The 25,787-nt window shown below is 31.9% G+C and overlaps 1 protein-coding gene across 2 annotated transcripts in view; it reads right to left on the bottom strand.

Moving 5' to 3' along the window:
• The window catches only part of kappaB-Ras (NFKB inhibitor interacting Ras like 1), a 54,331-nt gene that overhangs the window by 17,368 nt on the left and 11,176 nt on the right, over nt 1-25,787 (bottom strand). The window contains exons 4-6 of one of the 2 annotated variants that reach the window (XM_085813298.1): nt 14,314-14,409; nt 5,227-5,320; nt 4,989-5,075 (exon numbers count right to left, since the gene is read on the bottom strand). In XM_085813298.1, coding sequence (XP_085669424.1) covers nt 4,989-5,075; nt 5,227-5,320; nt 14,314-14,409 — 277 coding nt within the window. The remainder of the gene's footprint in view (nt 1-4,988; nt 5,076-5,226; nt 5,321-14,313; nt 14,410-25,787) is intronic. The other variant, XM_085813299.1, reaches the window with a different exon arrangement.

Genomic DNA, 25,787 nt, shown 5'->3' with positions numbered 1-25,787 from the left:
ACTATGTTGACTTTCCATTGCATCATCCACCAAGGAAATTTGTGCAAGAAGTCATTCTCAAACTTTGAACATGTGATGAATGTTGTTGTAAAAGTGGTAAATTTCATTCGGTCTAAAGGACTTAATCAAAGGCAATTTCAACAGTTCTTGATTGATTTGGAAGCTGAATATGGTGATGCTGTGTATTACGTGGAAGTACATTGGTTGAGCCTAAGAAATATGCTTTCAGCATCTGTTTTGTTTGAAGAGCAAAATTCAACAATTCATAGAAGCTAAAGGAAAATCTATTCACGAATTCAGTGATGAGAAATGGTTGAGAGACTTTGCATTTCTTGCAGATATTACAGGTCATCTCAATGATTTGAACTTTCAGGGAAAAGATCCACCTGTTCCTAATCTTTATTACTATGTGAAATCTTTTGAGACAAAATTAATCCTGTGGGAAAGTCAGTAGTCACTCACTTTTCTAAAACTGATGGAGTGTGCGAAGAAATTTACAACATGGAATTCAAATAATTATGTACAATGCATTTCAAATTTCAAAGAGGAATTCAAAAGCAGATTTTTCGATTTTCGTGAAAATGAAATTTTTATTAGAATGTTCTCCTTGTCATTTTCAATAGAATTCCACCTGAATTTAGAATTTATAGATTTACAGTGTGACTGCAATAAAATGCATGTTTCTTGAAAATCCTACATTAATTAATTTTTATTTGAAGTACGTGACCGAAGACAAGTACCTAGGAATTCGTAAACATACACTCTTCATGTCTTCTTTCTTTGGCAGTACCTACATATGTAAACAGCTTTTAAGTAAAATGAAAATCCTAAAATCAAAAACAAGAACACGGCTGACAGACAGACATTTGGAGGAAACTTTACAAATTACAGCAACACAGATTAAACCGGATATTGAAGCTTTAATCAAGCAAAAACAATGTCAAATTTCACATTAAAACTAAAGTAACTACCATATCCCGCCAGTAATGTAAGTTTTTCTTCTTCTTTTTTTTATTATAAATGCACTTTGTAACATCGTTCCGTACAATAATCTTTACACTTATTTCATAGTTAAAAAAAAAGCTTCAAAACATTTAAATTTGATATCCATTTGACTTTTTGGAAGGGATTTTAAATCCATAGGTTAATAGTTTTCCTCGCACGCTGTTTAAATTTTAGCTGTTAGCACGAGTGAAATTGATAGAACTCTCGCCACTTTGTTTTATTAGGAGATATAAGATGTAGTTTTATAGATGTAAGATGTTGTTTTATAGATGTAAGATGTTGTTTTATAGATGTAAGATGATATAGATGCTGTATTAATAGATGAAGGATCTTACAGATGTATTAATGTTTCATTAAATGTGCTTTGTTTGAATATGAATTGTAATTTGGAAACTAAAGAACCCACATACATATATACAAATCTATAACACTATCTCTTTGCCTGGAATCAATTGTAGTCTTACAAAACAAACCTTTTTTTTGTATAAATTTTCACACTACACTATTTTTTTGACAGACATGTGGCCTGCAGATCTTTATGAATTTATCGATGTGGCCCTCAGGCGTGAAACGTTGAAGACCTCCTACTTTATAGCATTCATTATCTTACTCATTTTTCAGTCTCAAAATACTCCCACATCGTAAGAATGGAAAGTAAGCTTACCTTATAAATGTTACACAAAAAACAAATGTTTTAAAGTTATTTCTTAAATATAATTCTTACCCCCCCACATATATATATACAGTACAAAGTCTTTAATCCAGATTCGTCGGGACTTCGGCGATTCCGAATTAGGGGTTTTTCCGGATTATAGTTTAAATCTGATGATGGCATGCATCTAGAAGATGGCATGCAGAAATTATAAAATTAAAAATATGAAACTGTAATTTATGCAATAAAGAGCATTTGTGATCTAAAGAGTATCAAAATTTACAAAACAAACAAACAAACAAAAGCTTTATATTTATTTGTTTACTTTATTAAACATTTCTTTCAACGCGTGCAAGCGTAAAGCATACATTACGCATAGTTGAAATTAGAAAATTGCAACCAGAAAACTATTTGATGTGTATTCATGATATTTATAATGACAAGGAATTTGATTTAAATCATATCAAAGACGGAGTACATCCAGATGAAATACTACATTTAGTAAGGAATTATAAGCCGAATAAAATAAAAACATCTGCCCTGAAGATAAGGATAGTGCTGACTAATCAACTTCCAGTTCATTGCCCCCACCTCACAGAGCAGCGTGAAATTGATAAACATATTTTGGAATGATTAGAGAATCAAATGATATGCCTTTATCCATTTTTTGCAGCAATTCCACTTTTTGTTTGATGGACATCGGAACATGCTTTCGCTTTGTAGATCCTTTGGTAGCTCCAGAATCGGAAATTCTTTTTGACATAATCGAAAGTTCAAGCTTACTTTTAAAAAATTGCTCTAACAGTCTGCAAAAAATAATAAACCGGATCTAATTAGAAGATTAAGGAACAATGCAATCTGCAACATTAACTGAAACAGATAATTAGATAATTTTAGCTTAGCTTATATCGTCCGTTATACATTAAATGTGCATGCGTAAACATATGCGCATGCGTAGATGCATATGCGCATGCATTAACACATTATGCGTTGACGCATGCGCAGAAAGTTTGTAGCTTTTAGGTCCGGATTATAGATCCTTCCGGATTATGGATGTCCGGATTAAAGACTTTTGACTGTATAGATGATTTAGATTCTTCAACTGAAGATGAAGATTTTGAAGGTATCGATACTAGTGATGCAGGTGAAACTGAGGAGAGTGATATTGAATGTAGCAGTGAATCAACGGATAGCGGTGATGATGATATAGGAAATGTGAGAGACTGGTGTGAAATAATTGCTTCTGGCCAATCAGGACTGCTGTGGTTCCCTTTTATGGGTACTCCAGGTGTAACTTTTCCTGTAAACATAAACTACACTCCTTTAGATATTTTAGAAATGTTTCTGGATTCAAATCTAATGGATATAATTGTCAAAGAAACAAACAACTATGCAGAAAAAGAAAGAAAAGTAAATCGGGCAAAGATATCAAGGGGCTCCCGCAGTAAAAAATGGATCCCTACAAATGGCAGTGAAATGAAGCTATTCTTTGAGCTAATAATTCTTCAAGGTATTATTATGAAACCAAATCAGGTTATGTACTGGTCTCATTGAAAAATTTTGCATACTCCAGTTTACTCAAAAGCAATGCCCATAAATCGTTTTATTTTGCTTTTTTGATATTTACATTTTTGCAATAATGAAGCTGAAAAAAAAAAAAAAAAAGATGATTTTCCAAATCCAAAACTTTGGAAGTTGTATAATGTGATAGAAAATTTACAGGAAAAATTTTGTAATTTTTACATACCGGAAAGTGATGTATGGGTTGATGAAAGTTTGATGCCTTATAAAGGAAGGTTATCTTGGAAACAATATATTCCTATCAAACGTGCACAATTTGGAATCAAATTCTTTATGCTTTGTGAGGCAGAAACAGGGTATATTTGTGACTTCATTATCTATACAGGAAGTAGTACTGTCTTCAATCAATTGTATACAAATTATGGACTTTCTACAAAAGTCGTCATGCAACTATTGCATCGCTTTCTTGGAAATAGTTATTGTGTGACTGTAGATAACTATTACATGTTTACATGTCACCCGAGCTTGCAGATTTACTTACAGCCTAAAAAACAGATATTTATGGCACAGTAAGGATAAACATACGAGATTTACCTACAGAATTTGCTAAAAGAAAATTACAAAAAGGTCAAATCATAGCTTTTCAAAGAGGTAAGTTTTTGGCTATAAGGTTGAAAGATAAGAAGGATGTGTGTTTGATGAGCAATATTCATGATACTTCCATGGTCAGCCTCAAAAATGAAGATATACTTAAGCCAAAGATTTTTTCTGGCTATAATCTAACTATGGGTGATGTAGATCGCTGTGATCAGAAAATATCCTTTCATCCAACAATCTGAAAACATCAGAAAAAATATTATAAAAAGATAATTTTACATTTACTAGACAAAATACTCTGGAACTCATATTTGCTCTATTAAAATGTAGTTGGGAAACGTATTACATTTTTAGAATTTCGAATCCAAGTTGTAGAAGAGCTTTTACATAAATATGATGATGCAGCTTCTGGACAAAAGAATGTTGGCAGACCACCTACAATAGATAACCCTGCCCATTTCACTGAACGACATTTTATTTCCCATATTCCTCTTACTCCTGTGAAACGTGAGCCTACAAGACAGTGCAAAGTGTGTTGTTCGAAAAAGGATAAAAATGGGGAAAAGATAAGGAAGGAAACATGATTCTGGTGTAGTGATTGTGAAGTTGGTTTGTGCTTGGAAAAGTGTTTCTAGTTGTACCACACAAGACTGAATTACGGAACTACTAATAGGTATTCACTTTTATTTATTTTTTTCATTTCTTTATTTTTTAGAAAATAATTGATTATTATTTTTTTTTTTTTCCATTTTTAGAAAATAATGCTCCACTAGAAGTGAACTTTACAACTGCCATGTTGAGTGGCAGCCACCTCAAGCAAATATGCAGTGGCTACAAAACTTTAAAAATTTTACCCATGTACTTCAAAATATCAATTTTTAACTAGTAAGTATATTTTATTTTGTACTAAACATTTGATTTTTGCAATTAAAAAATTTGACAATTTGTGTACCCAAATCATCAAAATAACTTGACAGTTAAAGAGTTAATAACTATTCAAAAAACGTAATAAAATTAAAATTTTACGTGTTTTTACTAAAAGTTGTCATGAGATAAAAAATGCTAAAATTTGAAAGCCTACTTCATTTGATTCATTTTTAAACCAGGAACATAACTTTATGGCTAACCATTCAAGAAATATGTAGTCATGCAATTGATTTTAAACATTTCATCTCTCTCTGTATATATATGTATATAATATTTAAGTTCTTACTTGGAGGTGGATTCATTTTAGAAGCTAAATATACAAATGGTTCTGTTAAAGTTCTTCGATCCACAGCAGTTACTTCATACAGTTTCACTAAATGAATGAAAACAGATTTTATACAATTTAAAAATTAAAATATTTAATATGAATTAAAAAATTTTAATAAATTTTTAAATGAAATAAAAATAAAAATTAAAATATAGAAAATAATTTTTTAAATAAAAATATAGAAATGCTAATTCACCTTTTTCTTTCTGTGCCCAAGCCTGCGCTAATACTGTGTCAACTTGTCTTTCATTCTGTAAATCCATTTTATTCCCTAAAACTATTATTGGAACCTACAAGATATAAATTTAATTAACTCACACATCCAATGATCTAAATAATGGCCTTAAATTTATTAAACGATAATTTAAACAGGATGTTCTTCAAAGGTGGCTATAGGCTTTATTTCTTTAAATACTGAAACTAGACATATTTATCAAATCACACACTTTCTTGCAACCAACATTCATAGGTCATTTAATGGAGCTGACTGCTTCACTGGATACAGGTTCCAGCCCAAACAATGATATTCACAAATATACAGCGTCCCTGAGGCAGAGATGCTTTTAAATCCATCCGGTCATTAGTTCCCTCATAAGTTTGGTGGAAAAACAAGTACTACAAGACTTTTCTATCTCCTAGGATGTTCTTAATAAAAAATTGAGCTGAAGGTTGGTGAAGTCATATCATCACCAGGTAGGTACCAAAACCATGGCTAATGATAGTCTTTACTTCCTTGTCTGAAATAAAGGAAGTATTGTAATCGCAAAACATTTTGGGTATCATATTTCAATAAAAATACCGATTTTGACTGCTAATGATGTTTTCGCACGACATCTCTACATAAGGACAGAATAAAAAGACTCTTCTTTCCAATATAGATTGCAAAATGGATTTAAAATAGATTCAGAAGAATTTTTTCATGACATCTGTATGTATGTATGTCTGTATCTTGCATAACTCAAAAACAAATAGCCTTAAAACATTGAAATTTTTTCATACGACTGCCATAACATGTAGTTGTGCATCTCCCATTTTGGTTTCAATTGGCTGCAGCAAAAGTATATAAATATATATACTATATATATATATATATGTAAAAGTTTTTATGTGTAGTCTAGAATTGGGTATAGTGGAAAGACCAGACAAAGATGATGAAACTAGATTCTGACATATTACCAATCTTTATTCTCACACATATCCCAATTAGTTTGGCACATACTTACTCAATCATAATTGAATACGATGACATTTGTATTTGAAAAAAATTATGTAGGCATTTGAGAAGTGAAGTGACGTCAGGATGACAGAGCAGTACTTAGGGAAAAGAATGGAATGGCGGAGTTTATTGTGCCAAGAGTATTTATACTAAGTCTGATATAATTGTAGAGACAAGATATGATTGGTTAATACAGTCAAAAGTCGTTACTCTGGACTCGTCGGGACTTCAGCGGTTCTGGATTATCGTTTTATCCGGATTATAGACCATCAGTTTAAATCTCGTAAGATGGCATGTAGAAATTCTAAAATTAAAAATATGAAACCGTAATTTATGAAATAAAGAATAATTATGATCTAAAGGGTATCAAAATTTACAAAAAAAAAAAAAAAAAAAAAAAAAAAAAAAAAGCTTAATATTTATTTATTTACTTTATTAAACATTTCTTTCAATCTAAGTTGTTTAAGTTGCTTCGTTTTATGTGATAACACTTTCTCTTTAATTCTATAAACAAACATAATTTCTTGTTCAGTTACAAAGTTCCGCTGTTCAAGTCCCGTTAATTGCTGTGCCAAGAATACCGACTAACTTGTCACTCGAACTTTTTCGTTTTCACTAACCTCTCTATCACATTCTTCATGTCTTTATCCATTTTTTTGCAATTCCACTTTTTGTTTGTTGGACATCGAAACATACTTTGGATGTACGATCCTTTGGGAGCTCCAGAATCGGAAATTCTGTTTGACATAATCGAAAGTTCAAGTTTACTTTTATAGTATTGCTCTTACAGTCTGCAAAAAATAATAAGCCGGATCCAGGTCGAAAATTAAGGAACAACGCAATCATCAACATTAACTGAAATAGATAATTAGATAATTTTAGTATACATAAAACGTGCACGTGAAAACGTATTCTGCACTTTTGCACACGCATATGCGCAGTCGTAAAAAGTCTTATGCGCATGTGTCAACGCGCCGCATGCGCAGAAAGTTTTTAGCTTTGAGGTCTGGATTATAGATCATTCCGGATTATGGGTGTTCGAATTAACAACTTTTGACTGTATTAGTTTTGGTTACCCTTTCTAAGTAGTGTTACGTAACACAGAAAGATCTCGAATTTGGAAGAACAGATGAATTTAGGGGGAGAGCACCAAATCTAGTAATCTAATCTTGAGGTTGCCAATTTTTCTTAGAGCAGCTATCTTATTTTCTTATATCTTACATGTCCCCTCCCTCAAAAGAAAGGTCAGAAGAACAGGGTGGCAGAAAAGCACTAATGAATTAGCGAAGCAAGAGAAAGTTTATTACAGTCAAAAGTCATTAATTCGGACACCCATAATCCGGAATGATCTATAATCCGGACCTCAAAGCTAAAAACTTTCTGCGAGCGTTTTACGCGTGCACGTAAGACCTTGACTACTGCGCATATGCGTGTGCACAAGTGCAGAATACGTTTTCGCCTGCACATTTAATGTATAACGGGCGGTGTAAGCTAAAATTATCTAATTATCTATTTCAGTTAATGTTAATGATTGCGTTGTTCCTTAATCTTCGAATTGGATCCCGCTTATTATTTTTTGCAGACTGTAAGAGCAATTTTATAAAAGTAAACTTGAACTTTCGATTATGTCAAATAGAATTTCCGATGCTAGAACTTCCAAAGGATCTACAAAACGAAAGTATGTTTCGATGTCCAACAAGCAAAAAGTGGAATTGCTGCAAAAAATGGATAAAGACATGAAGAATGTGACAGAGAGGTTAGTGAAAACGAAAAAATTTCGATTGACAAGTTAGTCGGCATTCTTGGCACAGCAATTAATGGGACTTGAACAGCGAAACTTTGTAACTGAACAAAAAATTATATCTTTTTATAGAATTAAAGAGAAAGTATTATCACATAAAATGAAGCAACTTAAACAACTTACACTGAGAGAAATGTTTAATAAAGTAAACAAATAAATATTACACTTTTTTTTTTTGTAAATTTTGATACCCTTTAGATCATAATTGTTCTTTATTTCATAAATTATGGTTTCATATTTTTAATTTTAGAATTTCTGCGTGCCATCTTACGAGATTTAAACTGATGATCTATAATCCGGAAAAACTGATAATCCGGAATCGCCGAAGTCCCAACGAGTCCGGATTAACGACTTTTGACTGTATATGAGGAAAGACATGAGGAAGCATCAAGGACATAGTCAGCAGGTTTTCCTATGCCCCTTCATGATTCATAACTTCTCTCCGGTCAAAATTTTAGGATTTATATTTTTCAAATTACAGTACAAAGTCCGTAATCTGGACTCATCGGGACTTCGTCGATTACGGATTAGGGGTTTTTCCGGATTACAGATCATCAATTTAAATCTGGTAAGATGGCATGCAGAAATTATACAATTAAAAATATGAAACCATAACTTATGAAATAAAGAGAAATTATGATCTAAAGGGTATCAAAATTTACAAAAATAAAAAAGCTTAATATTTATTTGTTTACTTTAGTACAAATTTTTTTCAATGTAAGTTGTTTAAGTTGCTTCGTTTTTGTGCTAATACTTTCCCTTTAATTCTATAAACAGACATAATTTCTTGTTCAGTTACAAAGTTCCACTGTTCAAGTCCTGTAATTGCTGTGTCGAGAATACCGACTAACTTGTCAATTGAAATTTTTTCGTTTTCAATAACGTTCTCTGTTACTTTCTTCACTATTGGAAGCGTGCATGGGTAAACGTTTTACTGGCTTTACGTGCATGTGTAGCAGATGCGTTCATCAAACGTGCATGCGTAAACGCATTAGGCACATGCGTAGGTTTGTAGCTTTGAGGTTCGGATTATAGATCATTCTGGATAATGGACGTCCGGATTACAGACTTTGTACTGTATTTCTCTTCATTTGCTAATGCTTCAGCACTTTCTCTCTAAAAAGGTTTTCTCTCACCCAGCCATTTCCTTCTTGAAGTGAGGGGGGATATGTAAAATATGAAGTATTTATCTTTCAAAATCTTTCAAATCATAAATTAATAATAGCCCTTTAACTTCCGTTTTCATTCTAAAAATAACAGTAATAAATTTTTCTAAGTTCCCTGCAGTTCTGATGCGCACTTACCCATGAAATCTGAACCCAAAATCTGGACATTAAACTGTCATGTGACCTGAAATGGAAAGGTGTAGTTTATTGTGCCAAGAGTATTTATGTAATGTAATTGTACAGACAAGCTATGATTGATTAATATTAGTTTTGGTTACCCTTTTCAAGTGGTGTTACATAACATAGAAAGATTTCGAATTTGGGAGAAGAGATGAATTTAGGAGAACAGCACCAAAGCTAGAATGTTCATTTTGAGGTTGCCAATTATTATTAAAACAGCTATCATATTTTCTTATATCTTACATATATATTACCCACTCTGTTACTTAGCTTGCTCAGCTGGCTTTTTTTTTTTTTTTTTTTTTTTTTTTTTTAGTCTTATATGTTGGTAAATTGTGCATTTTTTGCTTTGTGATTGAATTGAGTTGTTCTTATGTTCCAGTTACGGTTTTTATGCCTTTAATTAATCTGTATGCAATAGCTGTAGAACTATCAATAATTTAAAAGTTATCGAAGCGCGGCTAAGTCTAGCTTAGCAGCCACATTTGTTTATATTTGAAACTTAGCAGAACAGTGAATTAAGTCCGTTTCTGCACCTTCAATGTCTTTTTTGCCGAGTGGGGCCAAAAGTAAACTTTCAGTTTTGTGCACTGAAAACTCTGCCTTTTTGCTTACAGAATTGCTTGCTTTTGTATAGAAAATCTAATTTTAATTGTAAAAATTGCTTTTTTAATTGTTTTAACTGTATTTGGTGTTTTATATTTTTCTCTAGTTTTCAATTTTTAATAAGGATATGTTGAGGTTTTTTTGTCTTGCCAAGAAGTGAGAACGGAATTAATTGAATGAGAAATATATCTCTAATGAAATTCGAGGAAATACGTTTAAATGAAACGCAGGCAAAAAATGCATATAATTAATAGGTCATACAAGGAAGTAGCCATGTCCGCATCAGATTTTTTCTTATTCTATTGATATTCAAGAAATTGTTCTTTTCTTTATGTGTTGGAGAGGTATGGTATATTAGCAACATCAAAATGAGTAAAATCTCCCAAAATAAGGTAGAAGAACTTATAGGTATGCTTTTAGTGCTGTAGGCAAACAGCTTTTGTGAACTCTAACATTTTGTAAGCTTTCTGAAAAGTGAAAGTCCAAATTAGTAAAATATTTAATAATAAGTTAAAAACAGAAGGCCCATACCAGTAATCATTCAGTAATATAATCATTGATCAAAGAATATGAACAAAATCACTAATGGAGAATAACAAATGGGAACTACAGTCAAAAGTCGTTAATCCGGACTCGTCGGGACTTTGGCGATTCCGGATTATAGATCATCAGTTTAAATCTCGTAAGATGGCATGCAGAAATTCTAAAATTAAAAATATGAAACCGTAATTTATGAAATAAAGAACAATTATGATCTAAAGGTTATCAAAATTTGCAAAAAGAAAAAGCTTAATATTTATTTGTTTACTTTATTAAACATTTCTTTCAATGTAAGTTGTTTAAGTTTTGCTTCGTTTCATGTGATAATACTTTCTCTTTAATTCTATTAAACAGACATAATTTCTTGTTCAGTTACAAAGTTCCGCTGTTCAAGTCCTATAATTGCTGTGTCGAGAACACCGCCTAATTTGTCAATCGAAATTTTTTCGTTTTCACTAACCTCTGTCACTTTTTTCGCTATCGGAAGCGAATTATAATGACGAGGAACTTGTTTTAAATCATATCAAAGACGGAGCACATCGAGATGAAATACTAATTTGGTAAGGAATTATAAGCCAAATAAAATAAAAACATCTGCCCTGAAGATAAGGATAGTGCTGACAGATCAACTTCCAATTCATTACGCACCCGCTGGGGCGTTTTCCCCACCGAGCAGCGTGAAATTGATAAACAGATTTTGGATTTCAAAACATACTTTCGCTTTAGATCCTTTACATATTAACAAATATATATCGGAAATTCTATTTGATATAATCGAAAGTTTAAGCTTACTTTTATAAAATTGCTCTTACAGTCTGCAAAAAATAATAAGCCGGATCCAATTCGAAAATTAAGGAACAACGCAAGGTTTATCTTTACAATATGGTAACTGGTAGTTTGGCGACATTTTGGAGGCGATAAAGGTTACTACCTGGGACTTTGGTAATAATGTGAGCAGTTCCGATTACGCATTATTTTGCGTGAGGGAAATGAGAGATCATGGGATATGTCATGTGATATTAATGGACGAATTATGGTTCTTTAATCGGAAAAGGGGTGAAATCGGGAAAAAATCTGGAAATTTTGTATTTAGCTTTATTCTGTGTTGTGTAAAACAGTGTTGATTAATTTTTGGATCCCATGGCCCTAACTAAAGTGAATTCGAAATGGGTATTTAGGCATTGTGATAAAGAGAAGTTTGCTTTTTATTTAGCGAAGGAAGTATGGAGGAAAAATTCGCAGAAAAAATCTTTCAATAATTTTATTGAATGAATTAGAAAAGTGTATCCGCCACGTAATCAAGATTCTGAAGAAGATTAGGTAAGTTAGTATTTTTAATTATTTGAGGATATTATTTTTATGCATTGTTCTAAATGTAAGGTGGAAGTAAAGTAATTTGGTATTATTGGGAAAATTGTTATTAGCAATGATTTAGTTTAAAGTAATTAGGATTGTAAGCTAATTTTTATTAATTTAATGTATGTGCTCATTTATATTTTAAGTAGTGTTTTTGAATTTAATTATATTTTAATGAAATGATAGTTATTTTGTGAATTTTATGTTTGTAGGAATTTGGTATACGTTTTAGTTGAAGTAAACGTGCATGGAAATAATTTAAATATCTGACACTAAGTATTTGTAATGGTTGCGGTATGAATTTGTTGGTGACGTTTATAATATAATAGATGATTTAGAGGTGAAAGTTTTTGGATATTTTATTTATTTTATATGTGGAAATGTTCATATTTGTAAAGGGTAAATACTTTTTCGCGATCAGGTAATTTCATATATGTTCTTTTTACCGGGTTTAAAGATTGAGAAAATTGTCATGTATTTTCGTGAAATTTTTCTAATTTATGAGAAAAAAGCAGTGTACATGGATATAGTGAAGAGTGTGCGCAATGCCATTTTTGTGCAATTCTGGGATGTTTTTTTAAGTAAAAATAAGTCGGCGTGTACATGGTTTATGTGTATGTGTGTATGTGTTATTTTGAAAAACGCGTAGGGAGTATGGTATTGTGCACTTTTTCCCAATTTTGCAGTGAATATTTGTCATGATTAAGCAGTTTTGTTTGATAAAATTTGTAGTATAAGTGTAATTCGGCTAGTAGATTGTTGGAAGAAGTGTTCAGTAGATAAAAAGAAAAGAAACATGTCTTTACTTCGTGAAGACAAAATGGCGGCGGGGAAAAAAATAGAGGGTTGCTGTAGGAGAGTTGGTTGCCAAATTTTCGACAAAAAATCGCCAAGTTACCATAATGTAAAGATCAACCCAACGCAATCATCAACATTTAAAATTAAAAATATGAAACCGTAATTTATGAAATAAAGAACAGTTATGATCTAAAGGGTATCAAAATTTGCAAAAAGAAAAAGCTTAATATTTAATTGTTTACTTAAATAAACATTTCTTTCAATGTAAGTTGTTTAAGTTTTGCTTCGTTTCATGTGATAATACTTTCTCTTTAATTCTATTAAACAGACATAATTTCTTGTTCAGTTACAAAGTTCCGCTGTTCAAGTCCTATAATTGCTGTGTCCAGAACACTGACTAATTTGTCAATCGAAATTTTTTCGTTTTCAATAACCTCTGTCACTTTTCTTCGCTATCGGAAGCGAATTATAATGACGAGGGACTTGTTTTAAATCATATCAAAGACGGAGCATATCGAGATGAAATACTACATTTGGTAAGGAATTATAAGCCAAATAAAATAAAAACATCTGATCTTCAATTATAAGCCAAATAAAATAAAAACATCAGCGCTGAAGATAAGGATAGTGTTGACAGATCAACTTCCAATTCATTACGCGCCCGCCGCCGCGTTCCCCCCGCCGAGCAGCGTGAAATTGATAAACAGATTTCGAATTTCAAAACATACTTTGGCTTTAGATCCTTTACATATTAACAAATATATATATCGGAAATTCTATTTGATATAATCGAAAGTTTAAGCTTACTTTTATAAAATTGCTCTTACAGTCTGCAAAAAATAATAAGCCGGATCCAATTCGAAAATTAAGGAACAACGCAATCATCAACATTAACTGAAATAGATAATTAGATAATTTTAGCTTATACGTCCATTATACATAAAACGCGCACGCGAAAACGTATTCTGCACTTGCGCACACTCATATGCGCAATCGTAAAAGGTCTTACGCGCACGCGTAAACGCCTATGCGCATGTGTTAACGTGGCGCATGCGCAGAAAGATTTTAGTTTTGAGGTCCCGATTATAGATCATTCCGAATTATGGGTGTCCGAGTTAACAACTTTTGACTGTAGTGTTAACAGAATAAATTTTGTAGAAGTTTATCCAATACAAGTCCAGAATAGCACACTCAATGGGATGATACTGAAGGTTCTTGCAAACCTGATCCCTGTCAAAAATCTTATGCAAGAACTTTCAAATGAATGGATTTTATGCACATCTACTCTATTTAGATGTGGCAGTCACAAACATCTGTGGTTGCTGAGATTTCATGCTCCAACACACTGACATAGAAACTGCTTCACTTAATCCACTGAAACTGATTAAATTGCAATATTTTTTTTTATTTTTTTTTTTTATTTTTTTTTTTTTTTGTGTGTTATCAAACTGGGACACCAAAATGCATTTTTTCTATTTTCTATATTGTGTATATAGCATATTTAAAAATAAAGCATTTAAAGAACATTGCAGTATATTTGACATTAAAATAAAGGAAAGTAATAAAAATCATAAACATATATTATACACTTCAGAATTATTATTTAAAACAATAACAAACTTCTTTCTTATCCCTGTTCTTATCATATTCCTTTTTAACTTGATCTAATAACTGAAATGATTCTCTGCTGTTAATTGCATAAACCAGAACAACACCCTAAAATAGATAGAATGTAATTAAGATACAATAACACGCCGAATAAATACTAATTCAGAAGTCAAACAACAAAAATCAGCGTTATATTTAAAAAATTTTCACAGGACTAGTTTCGATGGTTTTACCGAACCACCATCCTCAGCTGCAAAACCACAAATAAAAATGATAAACAATATAAAAATGATAAACACCACAAAGGAAATAATGATTAGATAAGATAAGAAAGCCTGTGTAAGAATAAGCAAGTGGCGCCGGCGACACTTGCTTATTCTTATTATGGTCCTAAATTATTGTTTTTAATTAATGGTCCAAATAAATGCATAACTGACTATATATGAATTTTGTAAACGATTCATGCAAATGGACTGGCAGATGTGGCACACAGAAATATTCTACCCTCAACCCATATATTACTCCAGTATTTTTTTTTTGGGGAATCTGTCAGTTTTTCAGTTATCCAGGACATAAAATATTCCTAAATTATTGTTTGCAATTAATTTAAAAATAGTCAAGCACTTACAAAATAAAACACACAAATCCAGGGAAACTGCTAGAACTCTGAATTATCATAAGCAAAGCATGTCAATTAATACATTACTCTGCTTTGAAAACTGGTCTACTTCAATGAATGAATGAATGAAATTTGAAAGGGAAAAACAATAAATTTGAAAGGAAAAAATAATCTCCAAATTTTTACTCACTTGAGGCCTATACTTTCAATTTTTCATTAGTCCAAAGTGACAGTTTGCCCTGAATGACTATTAATTTCGTTTTGGCATTTTGTGTTGAAAACTATAAACAGCGAATCACTCTTCGGTACTTACATATTAATGCCATGCCCCCGCAGCTGCAGATTTGGCGGTTTTTAAGTGCCGCCAATCTACACCTAAAATTTTCGTGAAAAATCATAAATTAAAAAACTTTATTTAAAATCAAATTAGTCAACTAGATTTTGGTGGAAAATGGGCCAATATAGTTCAACATAGATTCAAAACATTCTCTATTTTCTTTGACCTGATGCTGTCGCCTTATGAATTCTGCTAAATAAGATTCTAAATGATGTCTCGCAGTCCCCCTATGTCTCCATTTAGCACTGCCCCTCCCTTTTTCCTCCATTTAGCACTGCCCCACATTCTCTCAACTGTTTGTGTACGAACTCCCATATCAGGATCAATAAAATTATATTTATGATTAACTTTAGCATGTAGGAATCCTTTTTTTCTATTCTGTTTGTTTTGTTATCTTTCCAACTGTCAGAATAAACTATGCTACTATCTGCAATGTTTTCAATAATTTTATTAAGAAGGGTAGAGCCAGTTCTATAAGAACAGTGACAACAAACAAATCTTTTGTTTCCCTACCACCAAACACCCACTGTTCGGGTAATACTCAACCACAGTTATTTGTACGCTTAGTAAACAAACTTTCATCAATTTCCACAATGCAATCTGGTCCACCTACATTCTTGTTTGGTTTATTCTCCATATCCAAAACACATAGTAATTCATGCATGTAATTTTTCCAATCTATAACAGTTTTATCTGATAAATTATGTTGCTTTTCACAAAATTTAATCAAAGTCAACTCCTTGCACCAGCAGTATATGAATCTCAAAGCTGACGATAATGGAATTCTCCTTCCTTCAAACAAGTTGTCTTTACATCCCACTTGCTGATCACATTGTCTTAAATTACATTTTCAAAACGTACATTTGCCAGAATAAAGTTTCATATCATAGGAATCAGTACATTTTCATTTTTTTTTTTTTTTTTTTTTTTTTTTTTTTTGTAAAATATTTCGCTCCTGAAAAAATAAAATTGCATCTTTTGTGTTTGGCAAATCCCAAAGATGCATTTTTGTAGCACTAAAAAATGGTGTCAAAAATCAGCAAACAACAAGGCAAAATGGAATCCAAAAGATTAACTGTGTGAGAACAACAGGATTGCTCTTTATTGGCACATCAGCGCAACTTCTGCTGCAGTAGCGTTAATACGAAAGTACCCCCTTTTCAAATTGTTGCCACCAAATATTAGAGCCCTCAATTATATATAAAGAAATTAAATAATGAAGAATCTGCATGAATGTATGTATGTTTCTTGCCTGTGATAAAATGACGGTACCTAGAGCCATCCAATTTTGAATAACGTAATCTCCCACTGAATATGGGTATCTAGAAGCCCTAACTTGGAATCTGAAATTTGCTTTATTGTCTATTTCATATTTTGTAACACTTTAACAAATTTTTTATTAACAAACTTGGTGATTTCAAAGCGAGCAATGGCAATACTGTATGAAAAAAAAGAAAAAAAAATATCTCCAGCATGCGAGAGTCTGTGTTGGAAATTCTAAAGATATGATCATTTTAAAATTATTTTGCGATATTGCCGTTGAACTGAATTTTATGGTTTGAGTACTTAGAAGATGACATTTAATAAATAAAGGTTACACACAAAACATTAAAAAAAAAGCCCCTTTGGATGTAACTTAAAATCTGAAACCTTTCAGATATTTTTTAAATTGTAAAGCTATTTAAAAAATTTAGTGATCTTCCAGATGAATCTTTTATTTTATACATCTGCTTTAGATACACCCTCTCCTTTAAGTTGTGTTACATTTACCAGTGTCTAACTGAATAAAATTACTGAACTGTAATTGTTAGAGCTGAATTAAAATCTTACCACATGGCAGTTTTAAAGGTTTTTCTCATGCGTAATGTGAATAGGATAGGTTTTCCATAAAAGTCCTATACAAGAGCACCTCTTCCCTAAGACAGATAGATCTATTATGCTTTACCAGTTGTTACAACTTGAACGCGAAATGAGCAAAAGTTTCTCTTCAGCCAGTGACAACGAGGAGTCGAAAAACGAACTTGGAAGAGAGTGGTCGCTCACTTGGTTTCTCTTGTTAGAATTTGATACGAAGGGGGGATAATCCCCATCTTTTGATTTGAAATTAATCTCGACTTATGTATATATTGTAATATAAAAGATGTGTGTAAATAAAAAGTCATTAAGACTTAATTGAAGTAGTGATTTGAATCGAATATAAAAATCGAAAGCTCTCCCAAATAGAACTATGGATTATAGAAATAACATATTTTAGTGGTGCCTTCACCAAGGGACTTTTGGCTTAGAATTTCGAAGATTAGCAGATGGATTACCTGAAAACAGGTAAGCAATTCCTTTTTCTTTGAAAATTTGGAAAAAAATGAGTTTCAATATTGTGTTTAGTGAATTTTAAACATGGAAGCTTTAGACAAACTGAAGCAGAAACGTATGAATGAACGCAGTATCGTTACAAAATTAATTACAAAAATAGAATCTTTGTTATTAGAAAATAGCAAAAACACAAACATCGAGGAATTGCAGGAGATGAATGAAACAATTCTCGAAAGAGAAAACACGTTGAAAATGTTGAATTCACAAATCGAAACTCTGTTAAAAGATGCTAAAGAATTTGAAAAAGATATTTCTGCAAGTGATAAATGTCTGCAAAGTTTAGAATTAAAATAAGATTAAATAAATGTAATGAAAATTTGTCTGTGAAAAATGCATTAGATGCAAATTCTTTGAACACTTCTGTTTCTGAAATAAATGTATCATCATCGGCTATGAAATTGCCAAAGTTAAATATTCCAAAATTCAGGAAAATGGTTAGAATTTTTTAACAGTTTTCATGCTGCAATTGATCAGAACAAAGCATTCAGCAAGATTGAAAAATTCGTATACTTAATCATTATTGATAGGGCAAGCATATAATGTCGTTGAAGGATTTCAGTTAACCGAACAAAATTACGATTCGTGCTTAGAACTTTTAAAAGAACGTTTTGGAAAACCAGAGAAAATTATAAAATCACGTATGAATAATTTTTTGGACATAGAACCAGTTAAAAATTCTTCTAACTTAAATGCACTAAGAAGATTACATGACGCTTGTGTAATAAACATACAAAGCTTAAGTAATTTAGGAGTAACTTCAGGTTTGTACGGACACTTGTTAAATCCAATTTTATTGAAATTATTGCCTCATGATTTGATTCTCGAATATCACCGAAAGTGTGATCCAAAAGAGGAATCTGATGGTACAGGTTTAATTGCGTTTTTGAAAAATGAAATTGAATGCCGCGAACAAACGTACGCAGTTAACAAACCGGAACCGAAACTTGTTTCATTGAAAGGAAAGAATAAACACTTCGACAAACACAAAAGTAATTATAAATACACAAACAATAAGTTTAACTCTAAAGTTAACCCCTCGTCGGTGTCAGAATTATTAGCTCCTGTAAAAGATGAAAACTGTATTTTTTGCAAAAATAACACACATAATAGTGAAAAATGTAATATGAGTGTAAATGAAAAACAAAATGTGCTGAGATTACAAGGTAGATGTTATGTTTGCCTGGCTCAAGGTCATCAATTTTCCGATTGCTCTGGAAAAAACGCTTGTGTATATTGCCACAAAAAACATAATGCAACCCCTTGTTACAAAAATGAGAAAAAACCCGAAGCATCGCAATCAAAGGGTGTAGAAAATTCAGCGTGCAATCACATTAGCATCGGTAGGAATAAAATATTTTTACAGACGGCGACAGTAGAACTTAAAAGTAGGTCACGCAATAAATTAGCTCATTGTTTATTTGACAGCGCTAGTGAATGTTCGTATATTCAGAAACGTCTGTCTAAACAACTGGGATTAAAAGTCGCGGGAATGCAAGAAATAATAATTCATACTTTCGGATCTCAAGCGCCTACCAAACAGAACTGTGCGCGAGTAGAAGTAAAAATAAAAAACATTTTTGATAACCAGGAATTAATTATTCAGGTTTTAGAGACTGATGAAATATCGAGTGCTGAGCTAGACTATCCTCCGCAAAATATTAAGGAGTTGTTAAAAGATAGGGGAATAATTTTAGCGGATGTTGATCATGAATCTTTAGATAACAACAACATATCTTTGCTCATTGGAGCTGATAATTATTGGAAATTAGTAAAAGACAAAATTGAGCGTTTGAATTCAACATTAGTTACAACAGAAACCAAAATGGGTTGGATATTAATGCAAAAACTGTTTGATCGTATTAAGATAAGGAAAATGTGACTCATGCTGTCGCAGTGACTTCTTTATTAATTCACACACCGAAGATTGAAAATTTGTGGAAATTAGATTTATTGGGTATTCAAGACCCTGTTGAAACAAAATGCAGAAAGGAAATGGAAATTGCCACATTGAATCATTTTAATGAAACTGTTACCTTTAAAGAGGGAAGATATGAGGTTCAATTGCCTTGGGTAACAGAAAAGGACTGTTTAAGTCAAAATTTCGATATTGCTAGACAGCGTTTAAACAGTACGACACATCGGTTGATACAAAAGGGCAAATTCGAGGATTACGAAAATGTTTTCACAGATTGGTTAAATGAAGGAATAATAGAAGAAGTCCCTGAACACGAAATGAATAATCAGTGTCACTATTTACCAAATAAAGGGGTATTCAAAGAAATTTCGACCAGTTTTTGATGCTTCCTGTAAAGACAAAAATTCACGCTCACTTAATGATTGCCTAGAAAAGGGTCAATATTTGCTGGAACAAATTATTCCTATAATTTTATGATTTTGCAAGAATAGAATCGGAGTGATTTCAGACATAAGAAAGGCTTTTTTGCAAATGTCAGTGAATAAGAGTGATCGAGATTTCTTACGATTTTTATGGTGGAAAGACTTTGACAAGGAGGAACTTAAGAGTTTTTAGACATAAACGCGTTGTTTTTGGGATTGAATTGCAGTCCCTTTTTACTGGCTGCTGTATTAAGCCATCACATTGATCTAAATTCGTTTAAATATCCTGAAACAGCGGAAAATTTAAAAGAATCATTTTACGTAGATAATTGCATCACATCTGTTCCTGATGAAGAAACACTTACGCAATTCATTGAGGAATCGAAACAAATATTAGATTCTGCGTCATTTGATTTGAGAGGGTGCGAGCACACTTCTCTTTTGAAATCTGAACACAGTATAGAACCTACTCCTGTATTGGGAATTTCGTGGGATAAGGAAGATGATAGTCTTTTCTGTGAAATGAAGACTGATACTTACAAACCAGTGAATCTTACTAGAAGAAATATATTGTCTGCGGTACATCGCATTTTCGACCCCATGGGTTTTCTCTGCCCTATAACGCTAACACCTAAACTACTCACACAAAAGACATCGTTGTTAAAAATTGGTTGGGATACAAATATATCCGAAGACTTAGGAAAAGAGTTCTATTCGTGGATTGATGATTTGTCACTTTTATCCAGTATTAGAATTCCAAGGGCTTTAGATATAAATGGAAATGAAAGTCTTAGTCTTCATACGTTCTGTGATGCAAGTAAACAACCTTATGGATGTGTGATTTATTTAAGAAAACAAACAAGTGAAAATGTAACGGTGTTTTTCCTTCTAGCCAAAAGTAGAGTGAGTCCATTAAGAAAAATGACCATAAATCGTCTAGAATTATTATCCTGCTGTATAGGAGTCAGAATCGCAGCTCTCGCTTTACAAACACTCAAATCAGACAACGTTCCAAGGAACTATTGGACAGATTGGGGTACTGCACTTTCTTGGATCCAAAGAGATGACCATTGGGCGCCATTTGTCGCAAATAGAGTAAAAGAGATACGAAAATTGTCATCGGAATGTGAATGGCGTCACATTCCAGGAAATTCGAATCCAGCAGATAAAGACCATCCCGAGGGTGTTCGATTAAGAGTTTTGTGAAATCTCGCTGGTGGCAAGAGCCAGAATGGCTTATGAAGAACAATGAAGAGTGGCCAACTAGTGAAGTGATTACTAATGAAGAAGAAATTATGAAAGAAAAGCGAAAGAACATTATTTCGACTTTGGCTAATATCACCGTGGAAAAATGGTATCTGATTTACTTTTCAAGTTACTTTAAAATTGTGAGAATGATTTCTTGGATTCTAAGATTCATAAATAATTGTAGACATGGAGGAAGAAATTATGGCAAAACCCTGAGTGTTGAAGAATTGGACATTGCTGAGAAGAAATTAGTGAAGATCGTTCAACAAGAAGCATCCTCTAGTGAAGAACCGTTGAAGGGACATTTTACTTTAAGAGATGAAGAAGGGATTATAAGTTTGAAAACGAAGATTTTGAGAAGACATGATGATGAAAACTTCCGGTGCCCCATTGTACTTCCAGCCAAACATGAATTAGTAAAAAGAATGTTACAAGACTACGATTTACAACTTTTACATGCTGGTACTCAAGTTCTTTTGACCAATATTTGTAAAAAATTTTGGATAATAAAAGGAAGAAAAACAGTACAAGGAGTCATATCGAAGTGCGTTCGGTGCAAGAGACACTCAGCGAAAGCTCTTGATACAGTGCCTTGTCCTCTTTCAGAAGATTGAGTCAGAGATGCTTATGAATTTGAGGTGACAGTTGTTGATGTAGCAGGACCAATTTATTTAAAAGAAAATAGAAAAGCTTGGATCTTGCTTTTTACTTGTGGAGTTTATTGTGCAGTTCATTTAGAATTAATTGAAAGCTTATTGACTAATGGATTTTTTCTCGGATTTAGGAGATTCATAGCACGAAGAGGATGGCCTAGAGTAGCATACAGCGATTATGGCACAAATTTTGTAGGGGCAAGGAATTTGCTCCGATCTGTTGACTGGAACCAAATTATCAGAAGTTCTTCGATAATGAAAATTCAGTGGAAGTTAAATCCACCATCTGCAGCATGGTGAGGCGGCTGGTGGGAGAGACTGGTTCAGATGATCAAGAAATTATTGAGAAGAGTCCTGGGAAAAGCATTACTTTCATATGAAGAAATATTAACTATCCTATGTGATGCAGAAGCAAATATAAACTCCAGACCATTAGCATACGAGTCAGAAGATTCCACCGATTTATGTGCACTCACTCCATCTATGTTTATTCAGGATGTGCGAATTGAAGGTGTTCCGGATCTGGACAGTTTGGATAAAATCAACTTATCGAAAAGATGGCAATACCACCAAAAGTTACGTGTGGAATTTCGTAAAAGATTTAGAGATGAATATATTGGTATGTTAGTACATCGACCAAAGACTGTACCTTAGCGAACCATCAAGAGAGGTGATTTAGTGTTTGTAGAGGATGATAAAAGGAAAAGAACAGACTGGCCTATGGGTCGTTTGATCGAAACATACCCAGGAAAAGACAACAACATCAGAGTGGTAAAAGTAAAAAACCTAGTGGTGAACTGTTAAGACCAGTTCAAAGAGTATTTCCAATAGAGATAGACAATAAAGAATCTATCTTTGAACTTAAAACTACTGAATCATCTACATCTTTGAGAAATACTGGTAAAAGTAATGATTTAGTAATTGATACCAAAGACTGTGAACTTGAAAATTCAGATAAAAACATTCAGTTTAGTAGATATGGCAGAAAAATTGTGAAACCAAAGAACTTTAATTAGTTTAATTTTGTTTTCAGTACCACTATTATTTGTTTTCTTTATTCCTTTCTTTGAATTTAAATTTTGTATGCAATTTGATTTTCCAGTTTTGTGAATTAATCTCTTTACTAGTATTTTTCAGAAAAGGATTTTTTGCCTGTTGTTTAAAGAATGTAACTTTGCAGAATATTAAGTAAGTTTAAAATATTCAAGATATTTGTTATGCCTAGATAAAATTCTTGATTTTGGTAAGATTTAAATTACTCATCTTATATTCATATTTCAATTTTCATTTCACAATTGTTTTGATTTTTTCATACTTTGTCAAAAATCAAAAGGTGGGAGAAATGTTACAACTCGAACACAAAATGAGCAAAAATTTCTCTTTGGCCAGTGGCAATGAGGAGTCGAAAAACGAACTTGGAAGAGAGCGGTCGCTCACTCGGTTCCTCTTGTTAGAATTTGATACAAAGGGGGGATAATCCCCATTTTTTGTTTTGAAATTAATCTCGAATTATTTATATATTGTAATATAAAAGATGTGTGTAAATAAAAGTCATTAAGACTTAATTGAAGTAGTGATTTGAATCGAATATACAAATCGAAAGCTCTCCCAAATAGAACTATGGATTATAGAAATAACACCAGTATCAAATAATCTAATTCAATCCTTGTAACAATTTATTATTCTATTACAGATTTAAGCCATTTTCAAAATTAGGTAAAATTTTTTATTCCAAACACGTTATAAGAATATTACTGCTGAGTTTTCCATGAATTTCTATAGTATTTTCTCCCAAGCTGATTTGATTTTTATTTAAATCACATTTTTCCAATATTTATTTCCACACAATATGCTGCTGAAAATTAATCCATCATAGATAAAAAGTAAGAATTTTAGAACCAAATCTACAAAGATATGAAAGAAATGAAATTCAGAACCAATAAAATTCAAAATTCCCCATAAAAGTGTAAAAAATCAACTAATAGTCATCAAACTAGTAGAATTACAGAGAAAGGAAATACAAAAGTTGTATAGGAAAAGAAATGCAATCAAAATTTGATTGAACATTATGAAGAGGAGGTAGATCAGATTTAATTAACTCCACCCCCTTGGAAATCCAATGCGTTTCTGTTAATTCAAAATTAGATGATGAACCATTCTAAATAATTTAATTATAACAGTTCACCCGAGAATTCTGAATCCCTCATCTGTGTAAAGATTCCAAAAAAAAAAAAAAAAAAAAAAAAAAAAATACAAGAACAAATCCATATGTAACAATTTAATGTCCAATACAATAAAAGAATAATAATTGGACATATTTTACTGAAATAAATGCAAATAAAATGTATTAATAAAATATACATACAAATTCACAGAGGAATGGATGCAAAACTTAACTGTTAGGCAAACAGAGAAACAAAAGATTGAAATTCAAAAGAAGACGCCAATGGTTGCTAGTTTTGTGTCTTTGACAAAACTAATTTCCGATGGCATGTTTGAAATCGCCCAAAAAGTGAATTAAAAGCAAGTGATTTTTAATTTTTTTTTAAATTTGGAAAGCAAATAGAAAAAGGAAAAAAGAAACAAAGTCTTCATGTCATGGGCTTATCATGATGACTTAAAATAGAGTAGGCTCTATGTTAATAAAAGTAGAGTCAAGAAAAAATGTACAGTAATACAAATATATACATATAAATATATTATAAAATCCTTTAAAACGTCCTTCTTTATTTGAGTTTTCAGATAAAAATTCATGACTTTACATTTAGTCATTACTTTATCAATTATTACAAGAATATTTATAGAGTGTAGACTACTTAAATTTTTTTTTTTTTTTTTAGAAGACAATAAATGAAGTGAATCTTATTTTCTTATAAAATTTTAGTAAGAAAAACAATTTCTTGCTGTTGTTCAATTTCTGTGCAAAGATTTTAAATTCTGGTATTTTGATTAAAAATTGTATTAATTATAAGTTTTTTACAGATGTTGGTGTTATAATTTATAAATTTAATTGTAGAAAAATTAAATTCCTTTCTTTTATCAAATAGTCTTATTTCTTTAAGATTATATATGCTAAGATTAAGATAATCAACAATTGATTTATGGGGAATTTTGGATTCTATTGGTTTTGTATTTCATTTCTGTCATGTTTTTGTGGATTTGGTTCTGAATTTCTTATTTTTTGTCTTACTGTCTCACTATATATATATGTGTTACGGTGAAACACCGAAATCTGGAGAATGTCGATTTTCACTGGTGAATGTCAACATTCACATAGTCGCTTAGTGTATGCCTGAAATATTTTCCAAATATTCTTATTTCTGACTTAACCGGTGAATGTTGACATTCACCATGTACTAATGGTGAATGTTGAACAAGAGTATTATATTTCCTTCTCCGTAATTCATTCGCGAAAAAATGCACTTGAGACTCAGAATAAGAACTTAAAACACACAGTACATTCAAAGGAAAATAATAGAACTTACAAACTTACCAAATTACGTGATTCAAATCTTATTTATTGCAACAACTTAAACTATTATGACACTTTGAATTGCACAAGAGGCTCTTGCTTTTACAACATCATTTATTTGTGGAACACTTCCTTTTGGAATGGCAGAGTGTACATATTCTTCTCTCTTTTCGACCTACACCAGAGCATATCTGTGACTGTCGACATACACCGGTGAGGGTCTGAATGTACAAGAATGTAAAGAAATATTTTATCTTTCACCGACGTATTTGGTGAATGTTGACACTATCCGGTGAAAGTCGACATTCTCCAATTTCGGTCTTTCACGGTAACATATATATATAGTATATATGTCAGTTTATATATATGTAAATCAAATTTCTAAACTTAATTTGCAATAGTTGCTTAAATTTCTATTTTAATATGAATATTTTCCCTTTCTGTTCTAAA

The sequence above is a fragment of the Stegodyphus dumicola genome, chromosome 3, assembly GCF_044657685.1.
Source record: "Stegodyphus dumicola isolate Sdum_Otavi_A_Nest chromosome 3, ASM4465768v1".
NCBI classification, from domain to species: Eukaryota; Metazoa; Arthropoda; class Arachnida; order Araneae; family Eresidae; genus Stegodyphus; species Stegodyphus dumicola.
The sequence above is the reverse complement of the archived record's forward strand: the minus strand, read 5'-3'. Positions and strand labels throughout refer to the sequence as shown.